Raw genomic sequence first — 20,058 nt, 5'->3', positions numbered from 1 at the left:
ACGCTAGACAGAGTAGTAACGTTAGACTTCATATATACAGTCATTGGTAGTAGCCTATAAAATAGCTAGCTCCTCCAGTCCAGCGTGTATGTGTAGAATGTCAATAGACTTCCCGAGGTCAAAGCGCATTTGTTGTTTACCATTTAATTAACGCAGGAATTTAATAATACGATTTGTTGTATTCCTCGTCGTCACCCCTGCACCGTTGAACCACGTGACCTTGCTGATGATGATGATGACGACACATGAATTTAGCCTAGTCCGCTTCCTACTTCCTTATCCTGGCTTGGTTCTCTGTTTCATCAACCCTTCTTGCGATAAAAATACAAAATGTCCCACCAAACGGGCATACAAGGTAGCTATTTCATTTAAGTTATATTGTCGCTATCTTAGCATGATTGAACTGTATACATCTTAATTGAAAATTCTGTTTTTAATCGATGTGCAATGTTTTGCTATTTATGTACTGTAGTACAGTAACGTTAAGTACTAGCTAGCGACGGTAGCTAGCTAGCAACTATCTGTCATAATTGATTTGATGCTCTGCTAAGAAGTAGCAACGGTAGTTATGTAGCTAGATGTCCTAAAAGAACCGTGTGTGTTTGTCTCTGCTTCTACTCGAGTAAAAAAATAACATTTTGGCTTGGGCAACGCCTTCATTGAAACATCTGGCACTCAAATGTAACAGACATTTACATTAAAAAAATGAGCTGAGAAATAGGTAAACCAAAGTATCTGAGTGCTTTCAACACAATGACAGATACCAATATTGTATTTTTCATTTGCACAATTATTGAAATATTTATGCAAGTGATACTGAAGTGTGTGTGTGTGTGTGTGTGTGTGTGTGTGTGTGTGTGTGTGTGTGTGTGTGTGTGTGTGTGTGTGTGTGTGTGTGTGTGTGTGTGTGTGTGTGTGTGTGTGTGTGTGTTTTTGACAACATGGATGAGTGAGGATCCTACTCACCAAGCAACACGCACACGACTTGGGTTAAAAGGTTTATATGGTGAACTTGACGACATGCATGTAAAATAGCGGTGTGCCACATTGTTCAAATCTATGAGTGGGAAGGAGATTGCTGTGGGTCGCATGCGTTCATCCTACTATTCGCTCAGTATGGACTTATGTGAGGGATAGGCTTAGGCCAGGGATGGGCAACTCAGTCGGGGTCGTGATATACTGTTAAGAGTTAAAATAATAGAATATACAAGCTGCAATTTAGAAATGTGATTGTCCATCAGCAGTCACTCAATTAGCCCATGTTAGCAAAATATTTTTAGATTGGTAAATTAGTCTAGCGGCAAGCTATCTGAACTTGTAATAAGCATGGTCTAATTACCAACCAGGGAGGAGCCCATTGACCATCAGTTGTCAAATTAAAAACGGCACACATTTGATTCGACCCTATAGCAACATTAGTATAATTGCATTAAATTAGTTATAAAATTGCAGGAAATGAATGTTAAAACTAAATGTATGTATCACGAGGGGAAGGGGGGTATGGATGTTGGTACGCAGACCCACAAGCCACTGTGGCCCCTTATGAGAAATTTCCAAACGCCTGAAAGTACCATGATCATCTGTACAAACAATAGTACGCAAGTATAAACACCATGGGACCACACAACCGTCATTCCGCTCATGAAGGAGACACGTTCTGTCTCCTAGAGATTAACGTACTTTGGTGCGAAAAGTGCAAATCAATCCCAGAACAACAGCAAAGGACCTTGTGGAGATGCTGGAGGAAATCTCTATTCAGATCACTGAGTATTTATATCCACAGTAAAACGAGTCCTATATCGGGTGCTTTGCTGCAGTAGGGACTGGTGCACTTCACAAAATAGATGGCATCATGAGGATGGAAAATTATGTGGATATATTGAAGCAACATTTCAAGACATCAGTTAGGAAGTTAAAGCTTGGTCGCAAATGGGTCTTCCAAAACTTCCAAATTTGTTGCAAGATTGCATAAAGACAACAAAGTCAAGGTATTGGAGTGGCCATCACAAAGCCCTGGCCTCAATCCTATAGAACATTTGTGGGCAGAACTGAAAAAGTGTTTGCGAGCAAGGAAGCCTACAAACCTGACTCAGTTACACCAGCTCTGTCAGGAGGAATGGGCCAAAATTCACCTAACTTATTGTGGGATGCTTGTGGAAAGCTACCTGAAATGTTTGACCCAAGTTAAACAATTTAAAGGCAATGCTACCAAATATTAATTGAGTGTATTTAAACTTTTGGCCCATTGGGAATGTGATGAAAGAAATATAAAAGCTGAAATAAATCATTCTCTCTACTATTATTCTGGCATTTCACATTCTTAAAATAAAGTGGTGATCCTAACTGACCAAAGACAGGATTAAATGTCAGGAATTGTGAAAAACTGAGTTTAAATATATTTGGCGAAGGTGTAAGTAAACTTCTGACTTCAACTGTATATGTTGACCAAACTTCTGTGGCAAAGATTGTTTTAAATAGATAAGGTTGAAGATAATTACATGGTTTGTTCTTTGGAAGGTTTTAACATGGGTTTAACAGCTTGAAATTTTTCTTTAAGCCCAATTTCAGTGATGAGGCTTCTACTATGAAACATCCATATTCGAACACATTGCATGTTTTATGCTGATACCAAACTCACTCCCCCACTGTTTTTCTAGCTGGTAACGACGTGAAGGACATCTTTGCCAGTGCGAGGTGTGGAGACCAATATCGACTCTTAAAGATTGTGATTGAGGATGGTAAGATGTGTTTGTTTTACTGATCTGACCATAAACATATCTAATGTTTGTCACTAAGGCTGTCTCTCAAGGATATATTACAGATCTTTTTTTTAGAATTAAAACGGTTTCTGAAATGTTGGAAAGCACAGAGAGATTCTATTCACCAAAATTATGTTTTCACTTTGAATCTTCAGCCACTAAATTCTGATAATATTTGTGTTACAGAGCAGCTAGCTTTGGGCGAGACCAGGCAAGCATCAAAGACATGGGACCAAGAGTATGACTCGTTAGTCCTGCCTCTACTACAGGACGACCTGCCATCTTATATCCTGTACCGACTGGACTCCTCCAACAACCAGGGCTATGAGTGGATCTTCATGGCCTGGTCACCTGACCACTCTCCTGTAAGCAACTCCTCTCACACACAGATGTCAGCTTCCGTTTGCTAATTATGTTGGACGTTCATGTCAATGACAAGTCTCTTCATGCTCACGACTCACAACAGACCCGTAGAAAACATGTTTTGTGTTTATTACTGATTGTTGTTGGTTATATGTAGTTTGTACTTAAGTGCAAATGTGACATTTAGCTTTTGACCACTTCTTGATACAGATAACATCACAACTGTTGCAAATTGATGTAATGGCAGAGACTGAAATGAATTTAGCATTACCAGATTGAATGAGTTGGCACAATTAAGAAAGATAAATTAATTATGCACAGACAAGGAGAGAAATGTGCCCTGGCCTACACTGGCTGTACCAGGCTGAATAACATGGGGCAGAGACTAGAGACCGAGGGAGTACTGACTGCATCCTACTCTAGCAGACAGGGCTCGACATTCCACAGAGTGCCACAGGTCCAGGCTTGTCTGGAAAGCTGCAGAAGTTTCAAAACACTTGCACATGTTCTAAAACTGAGTACAGTTACACCAGAGTTTCCAATAGCTGGCTTTTGGAAGATTGTTTTTTTTTTGAAAAGCTGATAAATAATATTGGCTCTGGCCAATTGTCTGAGAGAAGAAACAGACTTCATCATCGCGTCACACACCACTTTGGAAACGTATAGCATGTCCATAAGGCTAGGGGAAACTGAGCTTTCCCTAAGTAAATTTAATTAAATTGCCAAAATTATATAGCCTAATTAGCCTACTCATGTCTATACAGAGCTAAATAAAATAATTCAAACCATATTACTGAAGCATGATTAGGATACAGTGGATCATTACCTTCCCCTAGCCTTAAAACATGAATAAGTTGTTTTAAATCGCATTGCCTAAAGTCGGAAGGAAAGGCTGCATGCTCAATTTGGGCAGCTTGTGCGGCAAATACCAAATAGATGATTGCTGAGTTGCGACTGTCAGTGAAAAGTAGAGACCCAACCAGGTGTATCGCAATATTTCTCATTTAAATCGTGGGAAAACAACATTGTTTGGAAAGCAAATAGTTATTGCTTTAAAGAGAAGACAATGAAAATACTATAATCTGTCTTTTAGTTATCAAAATTGTAACTTAATTGAGCGAACAACAGTAGGCCTATAGCCTATCTTATTGGCACCAGCGGAGAGCATCGGTCATACCTCCAGTGAGTACGCAGTTCACATTCACTCTTTATCGTTGAGTCAGTGGCACTTAAGTCTGTTTGGACAATAATTTCCTCCAGTTTAGATGGATGTCATATTCTATTCGTGTCTCCCCTTTTCGTAGGCCTATTATATGGACAACGTGGTTTTTATTGGTCTGTTTGTCAGTGTCAGCAGAGTAGGCTACCCTATAATTTGTTGTTTTAAGAAATTAAGATTCTGCTAATGTCTCTGTTCATATAAAGTGTAGTAGCATTGCATGAAATGTATAATTCCCATGCAAAGAAATAAGAAATGTATCTGATATAGCTTATAGTCCAGGCTTCTACGCTATAAGTGCTCAGCCATGCAAAAACCGGTCTTTTTTACGAACAGTGATTTAGTTATATTTACAGTGCATTCTGAAGGTATTCAGCCTTATTCTGAAATGATGAGGAAACTTCTATTTAATCCAATCTAAACACAATACCCCATAATGACAAAGCGATTAAAATAAAAATAAAAAGTGTGCAAATTCGTTAAAAATAATAAAACAGAAATACCTTATTTACATAGGTATTCAGACCCTTTGCTATGCGACTCAAAATTGAGCTCAGGTGCATCCTGTTTCCATTGAACATCATTGAGATGTTTCTACAACTTGATGGGAGTCCACCTGTGGTAAATTCAATTGGACATGATTGTGTCGAGGCACAGATATGGGGAAAGGTACCAAAAAATGTCTGCAGCATTGAAGGTCCCCAAGAAAACAGTGGCCTCCATCATTCTTAAATGGAAAAAGTTTGGAACTACCTAGAGCTGGCCGCCCGGCCAAACTGATCAATCGGGGGAGAAGGGCCTTGGTCAGGAAGTTGACCAAGAACCCGATGGTAACTCTGACAAAGCTCCAGAGTTCCTCTGTGGAGATGGGAAAACCTTCTAGAAGAACAACTATCTCTGTAGCACTCCACCAATCAAGCGTTTATGGTAGAGTGGCCACACGGAAGCCACTCCTCAGTTAAAGGCACATGACTGCACGCTTGGAGTTTGCCAAAAATCACCTATAGGACTTTGACCATGAGAAACAAGATTCTCTGGTCTGATGAAACCAAGATTGAACTATTTGGCCCTGAATTCCAAGCGTCACATCTGGAGGAAATCTGGCACCATCCCTACGGTGAAGCATGGTGGTGGCAGCAGCATGTTGTGGGGATGTTTTTCTGCGGCAGGGACTGGGAGACTAGTCAGGATCGAGGGAAAGATGAACAGAGCTAAATACAGAGAGATCCTTGATGAAAACCTTCTCCAGAGCTCTCAGGACCTCAGACTGGGGTGAATGTCCACCTTCCAACAGGACAATGGCCCTAAGCACACAGCCAAGACAACGCCGGACTGGCTTTTGGACAAGTCTCTGAATGTCCTTGAGTGGCTCAGCCAGAGCCCGTACTTGAACCCGATCTAAAATCTCTGGAGAGACCTAAAAATAGCTGTGCAGCAACGATCCCCATCCAACCTGACAGAGCTTGAGAGGATCTGAAAATGTGCTTCCTTAAACTAGAGAACTCACCCGCCGCCTATGCATAGGCTAGTGATTTTACTCTTCGCTGCTCGTCTTGTTGGCTGAGGAAAAGTGAATGTGGACAGTTATTCTAACATCTTCAAAGTGGGCGGTAAGGACACGCCATTGCATCCTCGATTTGCATGTTTTGTTACAAATAATTACCATAATGTAAAGGTGATTTCTGTCATTCTGAACACCATGGGTGGACACCCAAATCAGGGTACACACCCAATGCATATGGGTCTGGGAAATTTCTCAATTGTCCGGTGCCACCTTTTCATAACGGAAACCCTGATGCACACAATACTCCCGATTTATTGTGGATAGTCAGATTAATATAATACTTTCATTAAAATGTTTACATGCTTTTCAAGAATAATGATTTCCCTAATAGTCCTGTTTACATGGACACATCTGAAATCAGGCCACTTGATGCAGAAAATTGGCAATCAAAATAAATGTTATAACACAGCGACCATACTATTTTTGAGAAGCAAATTTTATTCTGAGTTCGGACACATAAAGTTTGTGTGAACTACTTCTAAAATGTATACGTTCAGTTGTTCTGAACTCACTGCACTCGCGCTAATGAGGGAGGCTCGCTCGGTTGTTGCTCACACATGCGCAGATCAAATACATCGCTGGAACGTGAATTAAGTTGTTCACATGTCCTAATAATTCAAGATTTCACAGAACACCAGGTATTTTAATCGGCGTATGCTTACTTCGATTTTGACCTGACTCCAATTTGAGATACTGTTTACATTACTATTGCATAATCTGCCTACTGCCATAATCAGTTTAATATAGAAATGATTAGTGTGCATGTAAAAGTACTCACTGAAACATCCAAATGGGATGCATTTATTTAGTGTTCATCCAGGCACAGTTTACTCTCCAATGGGGAAAAAGAATGGGGGCTTATGTTGCGGCAGCAAGATAAGAATCAGAAATCAATAAAAAACATGAAAAAAATCACTGAATGTCATTGAGTTATAGAAAATGGATAGTATAGTTAAATGTAAACAGACTGCTTTTCCAGTACCCTTTGTGTATTCACTAATACATTCTATTTCAAACAGGTGCGACATAAGATGTTATACGCTGCTACCAGGGCCACACTAAAGAAGGAATTTGGTGGGGGGCTTATCAAAGATGAGCTCTTTGGCACTACAAAGGTTGGTTAGATTATCTGTATTAGCCTAGATTGTGTTGTGAAATCCTCTTATGCCTTTCTGAAATGAACTTTGAAGATCAGATTTTCTGTCTGCTTTGTCATTCAGGTTGTTGTAATGGAAATATGAAAATTATTTTATATCACAAACCCCCGAGGTGCCTTATTGCTGTTATAAACTGGTTACTAACGTAATTAGGGCAGTAAAACTAAACGTTTTGTCATACCCATGGTATACGGTCTGATATACCATGGCTGTCGGCCAATAAGCATTCAGGACTCGAACCACCCAGTTTATAATAGTGTATATAAAAGGCTAACTGGTATGTGATCCTCTCTCCCCTCCTGATTATCCCCACTCCCCCAGGAGGATGTGTCTCTGAGTGGCTACAAGAAGTACCTGGTGACCAAGGCCGCACCACTACCACTCACTGCTGCTGAGGAGGAACTGAGACAGATCAAACTCAGTGAGGTACACACGCACACACAGAGAGAACAGTATTCACACTTCATGTGATGTTTAAAAGTGATTCTGTGCAAAAGTAATTCTGTTGGTTGAAAGTGTCATTGTTAAATGGGTGTCGATTCAAACCTTTAAGCTTTGAAACCAATACATCTAGACAAATTTCTCTTAATAGTGGGAGTGATTCTGAGCAACTCATAGCAACATGTACGGTAAACTCATAGCATATGCTTTGAATTGTGTTCAATCCAAAAGACAGTCTTGAATATTAATGACTGCTGGTGATACCTAACCCCCATAAGACCACAAGGTCAGCAATACAGCTGTGCAAAATGCCGAACTGGCATTAAGAGTCACTGGATAGGTGCTGTGATTCATTAGAACTACAGGAAGTTGGCAGATGGACAACTAACCGCAGCACGTAGCCTAGCGGTTAAGAGCGTTAGGCCAGTAACCGAAAGGTTGCTGGTTCGAATGCCCTTCTGCCCTCGAGCAAGGCAGTTAGCTCCAACCGAAACGATTCCCTGGGCTCCGATGACGCGGACATCGATTAAGGCAGCCCCCGCACCTGTTTGATTCAGAGGGGTTGGTTTAAATGCGGTAGACACATTTTAGTTGAATGCATTCAGTTGTACAACTGACTAGGTATCCCCTTTCTCTATTTCCCCTGTATGGGTCGAGACTCATAGCTACAGTGCCTTGCGAAAGTATTCGGCCCCCTTGAACTTTGCGACATTTTGCCACATTTCAGGCTTCAAACATAAAGATATAAAACTGTATTTTTTTGTGAAGAATCAACAACAAGTGGGACACAATCATGAAGTGGAACGACATTTATTGGATATTTCAAACTTTTTTAACAAATCAAAAACTGAAAAATTGGGCGTGCAAAATTATTCAGCCCCTTTACTTTCAGTGCAGCAAACTCTCTCCAGAAGTTCAGTGAGGATCTCTGAATGATCCAATGTTGACCTAAATGACTAATGATGATAAATACAATCCACCTGTGTGTAATCAAGTCTCCGTATAAATGCACCTGCACTGTGATAGTCTCAGAGGTCCGTTAAAAGCGCAGAGAGCATCATGAAGAACAAGGAACACACCAGGCAGGTCCGAGATACTGTTGTGAAGAAGTTTAAAGCCGGATTTGGATACAAAAAGATTTCCCAAGCTTTAAACATCCCAAGGAGCACTGTGCAAGCGATAATATTGAAATGGAAGGAGTATCAGACCACTGCAAATCTACCAAGACCTGGCCGTCCCTCTAAACTTTCAGCTCATACAAGGAGAAGACTGATCAGAGATGCAGCCAAGAGGCCCATGATCACTCTGGATGAACTGCAGAGATCTACAGCTGAGGTGGGAGACTCTGTCCATAGGACAACAATCAGTCGTATATTGCACAAATCTGGCCTTTATGGAAGAGTGGCAAGAAGAAAGCCATTTCTTAAAGATATCCATAAAAAGTGTTGTTTAAAGTTTGCCACAAGCCACCTGGGAGACACACCAAACATGTGGAAGAAGGTGCTCTGGTCAGATGAAACCAAAATTGAACTTTTTGGCAACAATGCAAAACATTATGTTTGGCGTAAAAGCAACACAGATCATCACCCTGAACACACCATCTCCACTGTCAAACATGGTGGTGGCAGCATCATGGTTTGGGCCTGCTTTTCTTCAGCAGGGACAGGGAAGATGGTTAAAATTGATGGGAAGATGGATGGAGCCAAATACAGGACCATTCTGGAAGAAAACCTGATGGAGTCTGCAAAAGACCTGAGACTGGGACGGAGATTTGTCTTCCAACAAGACAATGATCCAAAACATAAAGCAAAATCTACAATGGAATGGTTCAAAAATAAACATATCCAGGTGTTAGAATGGCCAAGTCAAAGTCCAGACCTGAATCCAATCGAGAATTTGTGGAAAGAACTGAAAACTGCTGTTCACAAATGCACTCCATCCAACTTCACTGAGCTCGAGCTGTTTTGCAAGGAGGAATGGGAAAAAAATTCAGTCTCTCGATGTGCAAAACTGATAGAGACATACCCCAAGCGACTTACAGCTGTAATCGCAGCAAAAGGTGGCGCTACAAAGTATTAACTTAAGGGGGATGAATAATTTTGCACGCCCAATTTTTCAGTTTTTGATTTGTTAAAAAAGATTGAAATATCCAATAAATGTTGTTCCACTACATGATTGTGTCCCACTTGTTGTTGATTCTTCACAAAAAAATACAGTTTTATATCTTTATGTTTGAAGCCTGAAATGTGGCAAAAGGTCGCAAAGTTCAAGGGGGCCGAATACTTTCGCAAGGCACTGTATATAAATAGGTGTTTTTTGTGTGTGTAAAAAAAAAAAAAAAAAGTCACAATGCACTGTAAGCAATAGGATGTTGTTGTTGAGATCTCCCACTAAATACACTGGTCTTGAACTAAAATGTTCTGTATAGTCAGCCTACACGAGGGGCCACCTTTGAAAGTTGATGAATGATCATTCATTTGCATTGATACTTTGCAATAATTCTGTCCAGGAAAGCACTTGGACAAGGTCACACCACTGCCTGGGTTTGGCTCCACTGATAAGATCAGGGTAAACTGTTATGTGATAGCCAGTGCTTGACTTGCTACTAACAATGAAGCTTGTCAAGTTTGCTTTTTTCTTGGTAGTTGTGAGATGTGATTAACCAAAGAGAAAGTAACACACAGTGGCTCATGATTCCAACCAAACCAAAGTCAGCCTTCTTAAAGAGGAAACAACCTAGTTGCTGTATAAGGAAGTGGTCTGAGAAGCATTCAGTCACACTCCTAAATACAACCAATAAAAAGCTAGACAGGCGAAAACAGGCAAGCATTTCTCCCATAAATTTCTTAACAAATTATAGTTTTGGCAAGTCGATTAGGACATCTACTTTGTGCATGACACAAGTAATTTTTCCAACAATTGTTTACAGACAGATTATTTCACTTATAATTCACTGTATCACAATTATAGTGGGTCAGAAGTTTACATACACTATGTTGACTGTGCCTTTAAATAGCTTGGAAAATTCCAGAAAATGGTGTCATGGCTTTAGAAGCTTCTGATAGGCTAATTGACATAATTTGAGTCAATTGGAGGTGTACCTGTGAATTTATTTCAAGGCCGACCTTCAAACTCAGTGCCTCTTTGCTTGACATCATGGGAAATTCAAAAGAAATCAGCCAAGACCTCAGGAAAAAAAATTGTAGACCTCCACAAGTCTGGTTCATCCTTGTGAGCAATTTCCAAACACCTGAAGGTAACACGTTCATCTATACAAACAATAGTACGCATGTATAAACACCATGAGACCACGCAGCCGTCATACCGCTCAGGAAGGAGACGCGTTCTGTCTCCTAGAGATGAACGTACTTTGGTGCGAAAAGTGCAAATCAATCCCAGAATAACAGCAAAGGACCTAGTGAAGATGCTGGAGGAAACGGGTACAAAGTATTTATATCCACAGTAAAACGAGTCCTATATTGACATAACCTGAAAGGCTGCTCAGCAAGGAAGAAGCCACTGCTCCAAAACCACCATAAAAAACCCAGACTATGGTTTTCAACTGCACATGGGGACAAAGATTGGACTATTTGGAGAAATGTCCTCTGGTCTGATGAAACAAAAATAGAACTGTTTGGCCATAATGACCATCGTTATGTTTGGAGGAGAAAGGGGGAGGCTTGCAAGCCGAAGAACACCATCCCAACTGTGAAACACGGGGGTGGCAGCATCATGTTGTGGGGGTGCTTTACTGCAGGAGGGACTGGTGCGTTTCACAAAATAGATGGCATCATGAGGTTGGAAAATTATGTGGATATATTGAAGCGACATCTCAAGACATCAGTCAGTAAGTTAAAGCCTGGTCGCAAATGGGTCTTTCAAATGGACAATGACCCCAAGCATACTTCCAAAGTTGTGGAAAAATGGCTTAAGGACAACAAAGTCAAGGTATTGGAGTGGCCATCATAAATCCCTGACCTCCAATCCTATAGAAAATTTGTGGGCAGAACTGAAAAGGCGTGTGAGAGCAAGGAGGCCTACAAACCTGACTCCGTTACACCAGCTCTGTCAGGAGGAATGGGCCAAAATTCACCCAACTTATTGTTTTAAGCTTGTGGAAGGCTACCCAAAACATTTGACCCAAGTTAAACAATTTAAAGGCAATGCTACCAAATACTAATTCAGGCTATGTAAACTTCTGACCCACTGGGAATGTGATGAAAGAAATATAAAAGCTGAAATTAATCATTCTCTCTACTATTATTCTGACATTTCACATTCTTAAAATAAAGTGGTGATCCTAACTGACCTAAAACAGGGATTTTTTTACTCTGATTAAATGTCAGGAATTGTGAACTGAGTTTTTAAATGTATTTGGCTAAGGTGTATGTAAACTTCCGACTTCAACTGTATTTATCATTTATGTGCCTAGAGAGAGAGAGACTGCCTTGACTAAATTGATGGATAAACCCCACAATCCTTCTGGTCCATGAGGTGGGTGCACTGCTGCTCAATCATGTGTACACGACAGTGCTTCTAATTCCGAGGGAACCAGCAGGGCTCTAAAAATAGGTGCAATCCATCAGTATCATCCCCTTCCATTTCCAGTCTTTAAGGTGATTTTATCATCACTCCTGTCTCTCCTATCCAGAAATAGAAACATCAGCCACATCAGTCATTATCCCCAATGTGGAGAATCTGAACAGGAGGAAGTAAGGAAGTAAATGTTCTGGATTTGTTTGCCTCATATCTACTTCATATTAATTCAAGGTGGCCAGTTATCCTCAAAGGGACTTCCTGGTTAAATCAAATATTGATGGAATCACTAGCACTATCACTAGCGAGCTGTGCGCTGACTATGGTAAAGGTTAAGTTGTCTTACGTTGTTTTCTCTGTGTTGTGTTCAGGTGCAGACTGACATCAGTGTAGACACCAAGCAGCAGACACTGCAGGGGGTGGCGTTCCCCATGCATGGAGACGCGTTCGAGGCGCTCAAACGATTCAGAGATAAGCAAGTCAACTACGTACAACTTGTAAGTACTTCTCTTCCTCTGTCGCTTTTCCAGGTGAGTCAGTTGAGAACAAGTTCTGTTCCACTTTTATCCTCAGGCTTCTCTGTAGACTGTCAAAGGAATTTTGGAGTCAGGAGTTCTATTGAGAACAGTACGATGTGGTTCTTCTTTGTTTCCCCAAGTGTCATTGTGTCAGTTCTCATTGAAATTCAAGGGCTTGTGTCACAAGATCACATTTGGGGACAAAGGCATAATTGTGACACGTCGAACCGGCTCTGCCTTTTTCTCATAATGGGCATGTTATCAAAAGAGCTATTCAATAAATCACACAAAGATGAAATGACATTTTATTAGAGCGTAATTGTCCGACTGTCATATCTGGTTAATTCATAGTACGGTTTCATATCTACTCTCGATAGGAAATAGACTTTGCCAAAGAACTCATTAGGTTGTCTAACACTGAACCAACCGAGGTGAAAGACCTGCCCAAGAGGATCCCCACAGAGTCTGCTCGCTATCACTTCTTCCGCTACAATCATTCCCACGAGGGAGACTACCTGGAGTCCACAGGTGAATATATTTACATTCACTGTTTTCACAAAGAACAATAGAAGAGAACCAACTGAGACACCAAGCACAGCTGTCATCATACCTATATACAAAATACATATTTCATATTTACTGCATTGTATATCTGTGATTGTGATGAGACATCCTCCATTGTTATTTTGCCTTTTGCAGTGTTCATTTATTCCATGCCGGGGTATAAGTGCAGCATCAAAGAGAGGATGCTCTATTCCAGTTGCAAAAATCCCCTGGTGGACATGGTGGAGAACAACATGCAAATTGACATTTTGAAGAAGGTAAGGACTGAAAGATCAAACAATTGGTGTTAACACCAATACAAGTGTTCTTAGGGTTCATTAAAAAAGTCAGTAGGTTTGGTTCAGGTTAATTTCGTTTAAATTCAGGATGTAAACTGACACTATTATTACATTTTTTTCTCAATGCGTTTACTTCCTAAATTGACTGAATTGATATGGAATTGACTCCAACCCTGGTTTGGTTAACAGTCCAACGCCTCACTATTTGTGTGTGACTGTTCATAGCTCGAGATTGAAAGTGGGGAAGAGCTGACTGGTGAATTCCTGTATGAGGAAGTCCATCCCAAGCAGCACGCACACAAGCAGGCCTTTGCCAAGCCCAAGGGCCCCGCTGGGAAGAAGGGAGGACGCCGCATCACCAGACCGCCCGGAGATGGAGAAGAGGATGACTAAACAGACCCCCACACACACACCCACACGCTCCATAATGGAACATTCCAAGTGATGGAGGGAAAGATTATTTGAAACAACCTCTTGTAAAAAATAAAAATAAAATAAAAAACTTCTAAACCCTCTAAGCTCACCCAGAGACTGAACTATGCACGCCAATGGACAACTGAGCTGAAACACACTTGAGAATGTCCATTTGTAACCTGCGATTCATTCAAAGTATTTTACTGAGCTATTCAGAGGTTAGAACAAGTTAAGTAAGGAATGTTTTTACACTGTTGTCGAGAATAAAAACATGTTAGTTTGACTAATGTGAACTGTGCCAATGTGACGAATCCTCCATGAGTTGAGTTCACATGCTTGCAATCATTCCTTGCACTCCTCTTAGATCAATGCCAATTTGTTATGTGTTTCCTGTACCTAAAGTTGATAAAATGTCTCCATCAATATGTGGGCACAGTTCTGAAGAGGTCCAAACCCCACTTAAAGATGTAATATTTGCTCCTGTCATTTTTCTTCTTTTAAAAAAAATATTGGAACATTTCTTTTTTGATAACTGTGGTTTACATAAAACACATATGCTGAGAAACGTATTTTTCTATGCAAGTGCTGTACATGTTGTAGGTGTTCTGCTCTGTCTGTGATGAAAAGGTATTGTCTGTACTGATCTGTCTATCTATAGTGTCAATGAGGGTCACGTAATGGAGAGAACAGGGGCTTCCACTATTTCATAGCTCTGATTAGCATTCAAGGAAGCTAAGTATGCTACTGTGCCAGCTCCTATGGTGTGAATGCAAGGTGGGAGTCCCAGAGACAGTGATTCCAAATGGAATTTCTTTCTGCCACAGTCACTTGTCTACTGATTTATTGTATGGCAAATCACTAGTTTAACACCATCTTCGGACAAGGGAATACACTCTCATGAGAACTGTCTTGTTTGGTCTTAAGTTGTTTATTTTTCTTAAAACAGCTGCTTTTTAAAAAGGAAAATAAAAATATTTACATCAAACATACAGTATGCTCTGTTTTTCCATATATATATATATATATAAAATGCTGTTTATTCCTAAAGCAACAAAAAAATACAGAAGACTTTGTAAAAATGTTGGTCACTGCTCTAGAGCAAAGTAACCTTGTTTAAGGAAAAGGTGTGAGGCAAGGGGTCGTCTTCCATGTTGTCTGCTTCCCTCTCAGGCCCCAGCTGTTCTAGTGAAATGCTTTTGACAACATCTTCAAGCTCCGTCAGGACCTATTAAAATATATACATTATTTCAATGCGATAAAGACAATTAAGCACATAGTAGTAAGCGTTGGCTCCCAGCTATAACTAAGAAGCACAAAGTACCCATTGATATACCAGTGGAGACAGTACTGTCAACTAAAGTGCTAGCAACTGTACTGGCATCACACACCTCTTTCGTCAGTGTCTGTTTGTTCTTTCTGTCATTAAGACAGCATTCTCTTTTTCTTCAGGGCCATTTATTCTTCATCTATCTCATCCTTCCTGTTCATCTGTGACAGTCATAACAAATCATACCAATCAACAGCAGCTACACATCCTTCAGCTACTGCTTGCAGTGGTAACTACACTGACAGATGAGATATACAACGCTGTCTGCCATCTACTGTATACTGTCCAAATGTGGCCTTATGCTGAACAGGGAGCGAAGAGTAGAAACTAAGTAATGCTGCGTAATTAGCTTTTTGATTGACACTGCATAGTAAATACAAAAAGTGAAATATTTTCTTTCTTCAGATCATATGCATTCAACCCACTGTATGATGAAGACAGACGAGTACTAAAGAGAAAGCTTCCATTGTTCTGCTTGCTCACCAGGAACATAGGATCACAATTTTCATCAACTGGCAGGACTCCAGACAATATTTCTAGCAACACCTGTGGATGCAGAGACCTTAGATTAACCACCTGGCTGGCTCTGGCTCTAGCCAACAACAGCCCTCTATTACTCTTCATTAATAATATAGCAGGCTATGTCTAAGATACTGTATGCTACTGTTCCCAGTGTTCAGGCTGAACACTGACAGTAGCTGTTGGTTTATGATGAGGTTCAATCAGTTCAACACACAGAAGACCTGACCTCATATTGGACTGCTGACAGTAGAGTCCATAATTTATGTCATGCAGTACTGTTCCCACATTTCCATTATAAGCCTCCATCAACATTTTTCTTTATTTATCATTGAGGAGCAGTAACCTTTCATTTGAAATTAATTGGCTGGTAGACGGGCACAGGTGCATGTTTCAGTGCAGTTCTCCCGATTGACACAGTGGTCTAAGGCACTATTGCAGTGCTAGAGGCGTGTCACAACTGGACGTGATCGGGAGGGCGGCGCACAATTGGCTCAGCGTCGTACGGGTTAGGGGAGGGTTTGGCCGGGGTAGTTCTTAACTGACTTGGATAGTTAAATAAAACAATTCTCACTTAAGGATCCAACAATTGTGTGTCAGTAGGTTTTGGAGTCTGGCACTGAGGAAAACTGCTGAACTGCCAATTCAGTTTTATGAGTTTGACTTACGTTGCAGTTTCATCATCAATTCAATATTGTTGTCACTGTATCTTCTGGGTTATATTTAGGTATTTAAAGTGATAGTGTGAAAGGCTTGAGCTGTATGGCATAATGTTTAGGGGTGTAGCCACATGAGGTGCTGTCTCAATTGCTTGTCATTGTCGTCATATGGAGGAGACCAAGGCGCAGCTTGGTAAGCGTACATACTTCTTTAATGAAGGAAAGAACAATGAACAAACTATATAAAACGAACCGTGACGCTAATATGGCTAGTGCAGACAGGCAACTAAACATAGAATAAGAACCCACAAACTACCCAAGGAATATGGCTACCTAAATATGGTCCCCAATCAGACAATGATAAACAGCTGCCTGTGATTGAGAACCAATCTAGGCAACCATAGACATATAAACACCTCGACTTACAAAAACCCCTAGACAATACAAAACTAAACAAACCACCCTCGTCACACCCTGACCGAACCAAAATAATAAAGAAAACAAAGATAACTAAGGTCAGGGCGTGACAGTCATGTAGTGTCACTCAGGTGATATTCAAATCAGTGCTGGTGTGGATTTTCACACAACATTGTATAATGTCTTCATATTGTGTTAGTTCCATAGATGTGTGTTGGTGTAAAGTACAACGTACCACCCAAAAACTGTTTGATTAGATTTTTTTGCTGTCAAAGACGACCGCATGGCCGAGGCCCATGTCAGCCCAAAGTCAGAGATTTTGGGCACAAGGGATCATAGCTTTCACCTGGATTCACCTGGTCAGTATGTCATGGAAAGAGCAGGTGTTCTTAATGTTTTGTATACTCTGTGTACAATATGAATAGTGTTATTGCCACAGATAATATTGGCACCTACTGAGAGTAGTTTCTTCACTGCCACAGATTTACCATTGATGAGGCCTTTGTAGACCGTTCCAAAGCTGCCCTCACCAAGGCCAGTGAGTGGAAAGAAAGCCTTAGAAAACCTGAGAATCAATGGATTATTAACCTGTTCATAAGGGACAGTCTTGGTATACTACCATCGTTTTTTGAGGTAAATGCTGCCATCTACTGGATATTTTGTGCATTGCGACACATTTCTGAACAGGATCAAACGATCAGTCAAATTTCACTCAACACAATCTATAATAGCTTCTTGTCACTACATCTATGTAATTAAACCACCAGTAAAATAACCTATAATCTATATAACCCCATGTATTACTATGTTTTGGGCGCTCATAACACCTTAAGTGCTTATAACACATTCATATGAAAGTCATACATTGGTCCAAACCTGAAGTGTCATTGGGTTCCTCGACCTCCTGCTGCTCTGAGGTGCTGTCTGGAAGTGGCTGTTCATCTGTCCTACCCAAGGTTCTGGTTTCAGTGTTGTTTACTGTCTCTTTTCCCCCAGGAGACACAGGTGGCTGGGATGTGGCTGGGGGATGGTTGAGCGGAGGTTTTTTATGTTTGGGTGAAATCATAGCTAAGAAATCTATACAAGACGATCAAAACCAGCGAGTGGAATAGACAGTCAATACAAGCTCTTTGATGAAACACACACGTTGACCGTAGCATACCCGGTAGCAGAATACTGGCTGCAGCCATTAACCTGTGGCTCATCAAGATGCCACCTCTCCCACAGTGCTGTTAGATGTCCCCCAGCTTCAAATCTCCTGTCCTTTGAAGGTAGGTTCAAGAATAGAGTAGACCGTGGACCGGAACAACCAAAAACCAGCATCTGATGATTACAATGCTAATGTTGCAATGTAACAGACAGCTTTAACAGAAGGTTACAATTTTGTCATGAAAGATGACAACTTTGGTGTCACTCCTATCAGTGAAGTACAGTAGATGACCAGCACATGACCTTAAATGCGAGTACCTGAGAGTACTTTGGCTCCCCTGTGGGTTTGTGTATAGAAACAAGAACGTCTTTCCAGCTCTCTTGAGGGTCCAAGAAGTCTGAGAATGTTCGTTGAACCCCATAGTGGAGGTTCCGAATAAATGTAGCTGACTTTATTGTATTGTTCATCCTGGAAAATAATGATCACACATGTTGGTTGGACAGTTCCTTTTTACACGAGAAGGTTCACTTCAAAGGCAAGCGTTACAATGTCATGTTACAATTTTGCAAACTCATGGAGTAGAAATCAAAATAATTTATTTCCTTGTTCATTGAGGTACTCTTTAAAAAAATAGCAATATCCCTAAAGTGTAACATTATAGGCTCACCATGTGACATGGTTTCACATTCGTCATTACTGTAGCATGTAGGTTAACATCAGTGCCCTCTTGTGGGAAATCTTGCAATATCTGCAGGGATTTTAAAGTTCCACTATTCTCCACCAGTATAGTATTGAAGACAGACTTTCCATTCCTGTATCTGATATTAATGTTGGAAGCATGCAAGTCAAGATGCTGTTGTGATTAGGTCCAGAGGTCTGGCGCATACTTACACATCAACAATTATGATGAAATAACCATGACAGAATGCTGTGCATGCTTGCTCTTTGATTGTCAATTGGAAGTTAGTGAGACTAATTATCTCTCTCTTTATAAGCAGTACCTGATCTGTTTATGGCCTGCTAGTTGCTTTTTGCTCTGAGTGTGTTGGTTGAGGATTTATGATCAGTTACACATGCTGATGCTGGGTTCTGGTAGCCTGGCAGGGTGGCTGGCTGGCTTGATGGATGACTGGAGTTGTGGGTGGGTAGGTCTGGCTGGTAGGTTGTATGGCTGACTGGGTGGTTGAGAGTGAAGGAGAGGCCCAGGGTCCACTCTGTAGTTGGAATAGATTAGATGTTGTGCTGTGCATATGATTCATAGCCTCAGTGTCTGGTTATGAACCTTGTGGTTGATTTGATATGTGGAAGTACAATCATAACTTGACTGTGACCCTGAGGCCACAGGGCCACCCATGGCCACCTATGAATAAAGATGTATGTACTTTACCCATACTGATAGGACAGAGAAATACTGACATGCTCTACTCTGTTTACTAAGCCTGCATAAGGGACCAAGTGACACTCTCCGTTGTCAACACTGTATTTGTATCTGTTCCCACAGGGGCCATAATTATTTCTACGACACCTCATAGAGACTACTACTGATTACATCTACCAACAATAACTCATATGAGGACTGAATTAACAATGCAAACCATCCATGTGTAAAATTGTTTTTATTTATTTTTATTTTCTATGAAACAACATAATTTAAACCATTAACAGAATGGCGGAGGCCGAAAATGTGGGTCTCTCATAGAGGCCTTCCTTGACAAAATACAACACGTTTATGAGTTCATTGTTCTGGGTTTGTTTGCTGTGTACTATATATAGTCAAGAGCGTGTGTGTGTTTGCTGTGCGGGTGTGTGCGTGTGCGTGTGTGTGTGTGTGTGCGTGTGCGTGTGTGTGTGCGTGTGTGTGTGTGTGCGTGTGTGCAAGCTGGAGGGTGCAACCAACTAGGTGTGTTGTTTGGAATGTAAAGATATTGCATTATGCCTGAGAGACCTTCAAAGGAGTTCCATGTTTGACAGGGGTGTGCAACTGACAAGCAGCCCTCAGATTAGTGCTCTGAGTTCGACGGCCCTCACACCTGCACACAGGGCCCTCAGAGTAGAGTTCTGTGTCAGACGGCCCTCACACCTGCACACAGGGCCCCTTTGAAGTCCCTTACTGTCTCCTGTGTTTTTCCCCAAGGATCTCACTACCGTTCACACGCAAAGTCCCAGATGCAGG

At 41.0% G+C, this 20,058-nt stretch overlaps 1 protein-coding gene and 1 pseudogene across 1 annotated transcript; one reads left to right on the top strand and one right to left on the bottom strand.

Annotated features, from left to right (window-relative positions):
* The first annotated feature begins 244 nt into the window (after positions 1 to 244).
* On the top strand, positions 245 to 14,798 carry LOC135524538 (twinfilin-1-like). The gene is made up of 9 exons (XM_064952157.1): positions 245 to 355; positions 2,658 to 2,738; positions 2,946 to 3,124; positions 6,925 to 7,020; positions 7,384 to 7,488; positions 12,411 to 12,536; positions 12,935 to 13,085; positions 13,257 to 13,378; positions 13,625 to 14,798. Exons 1-9 carry the CDS (start codon positions 331 to 333, stop codon positions 13,790 to 13,792), a joined length of 1,053 nt encoding a protein of 350 aa, XP_064808229.1. The 5' UTR covers positions 245 to 330; the 3' UTR covers positions 13,793 to 14,798.
* On the bottom strand, positions 14,672 to 18,352 carry LOC135525028 (interleukin-1 receptor-associated kinase 4-like; annotated as a pseudogene).
* Between the last annotated feature and the right edge of the window lie 1,706 nt (positions 18,353 to 20,058).

This window comes from Oncorhynchus masou, chromosome 31, assembly GCF_036934945.1.
Source record: "Oncorhynchus masou masou isolate Uvic2021 chromosome 31, UVic_Omas_1.1, whole genome shotgun sequence".
In the NCBI taxonomy this organism is placed as follows: domain Eukaryota; kingdom Metazoa; phylum Chordata; class Actinopteri; order Salmoniformes; family Salmonidae; genus Oncorhynchus; species Oncorhynchus masou.
Note: the sequence above shows the minus strand (reverse complement) of the source record. Positions and strands in the feature narration are given on the sequence as shown.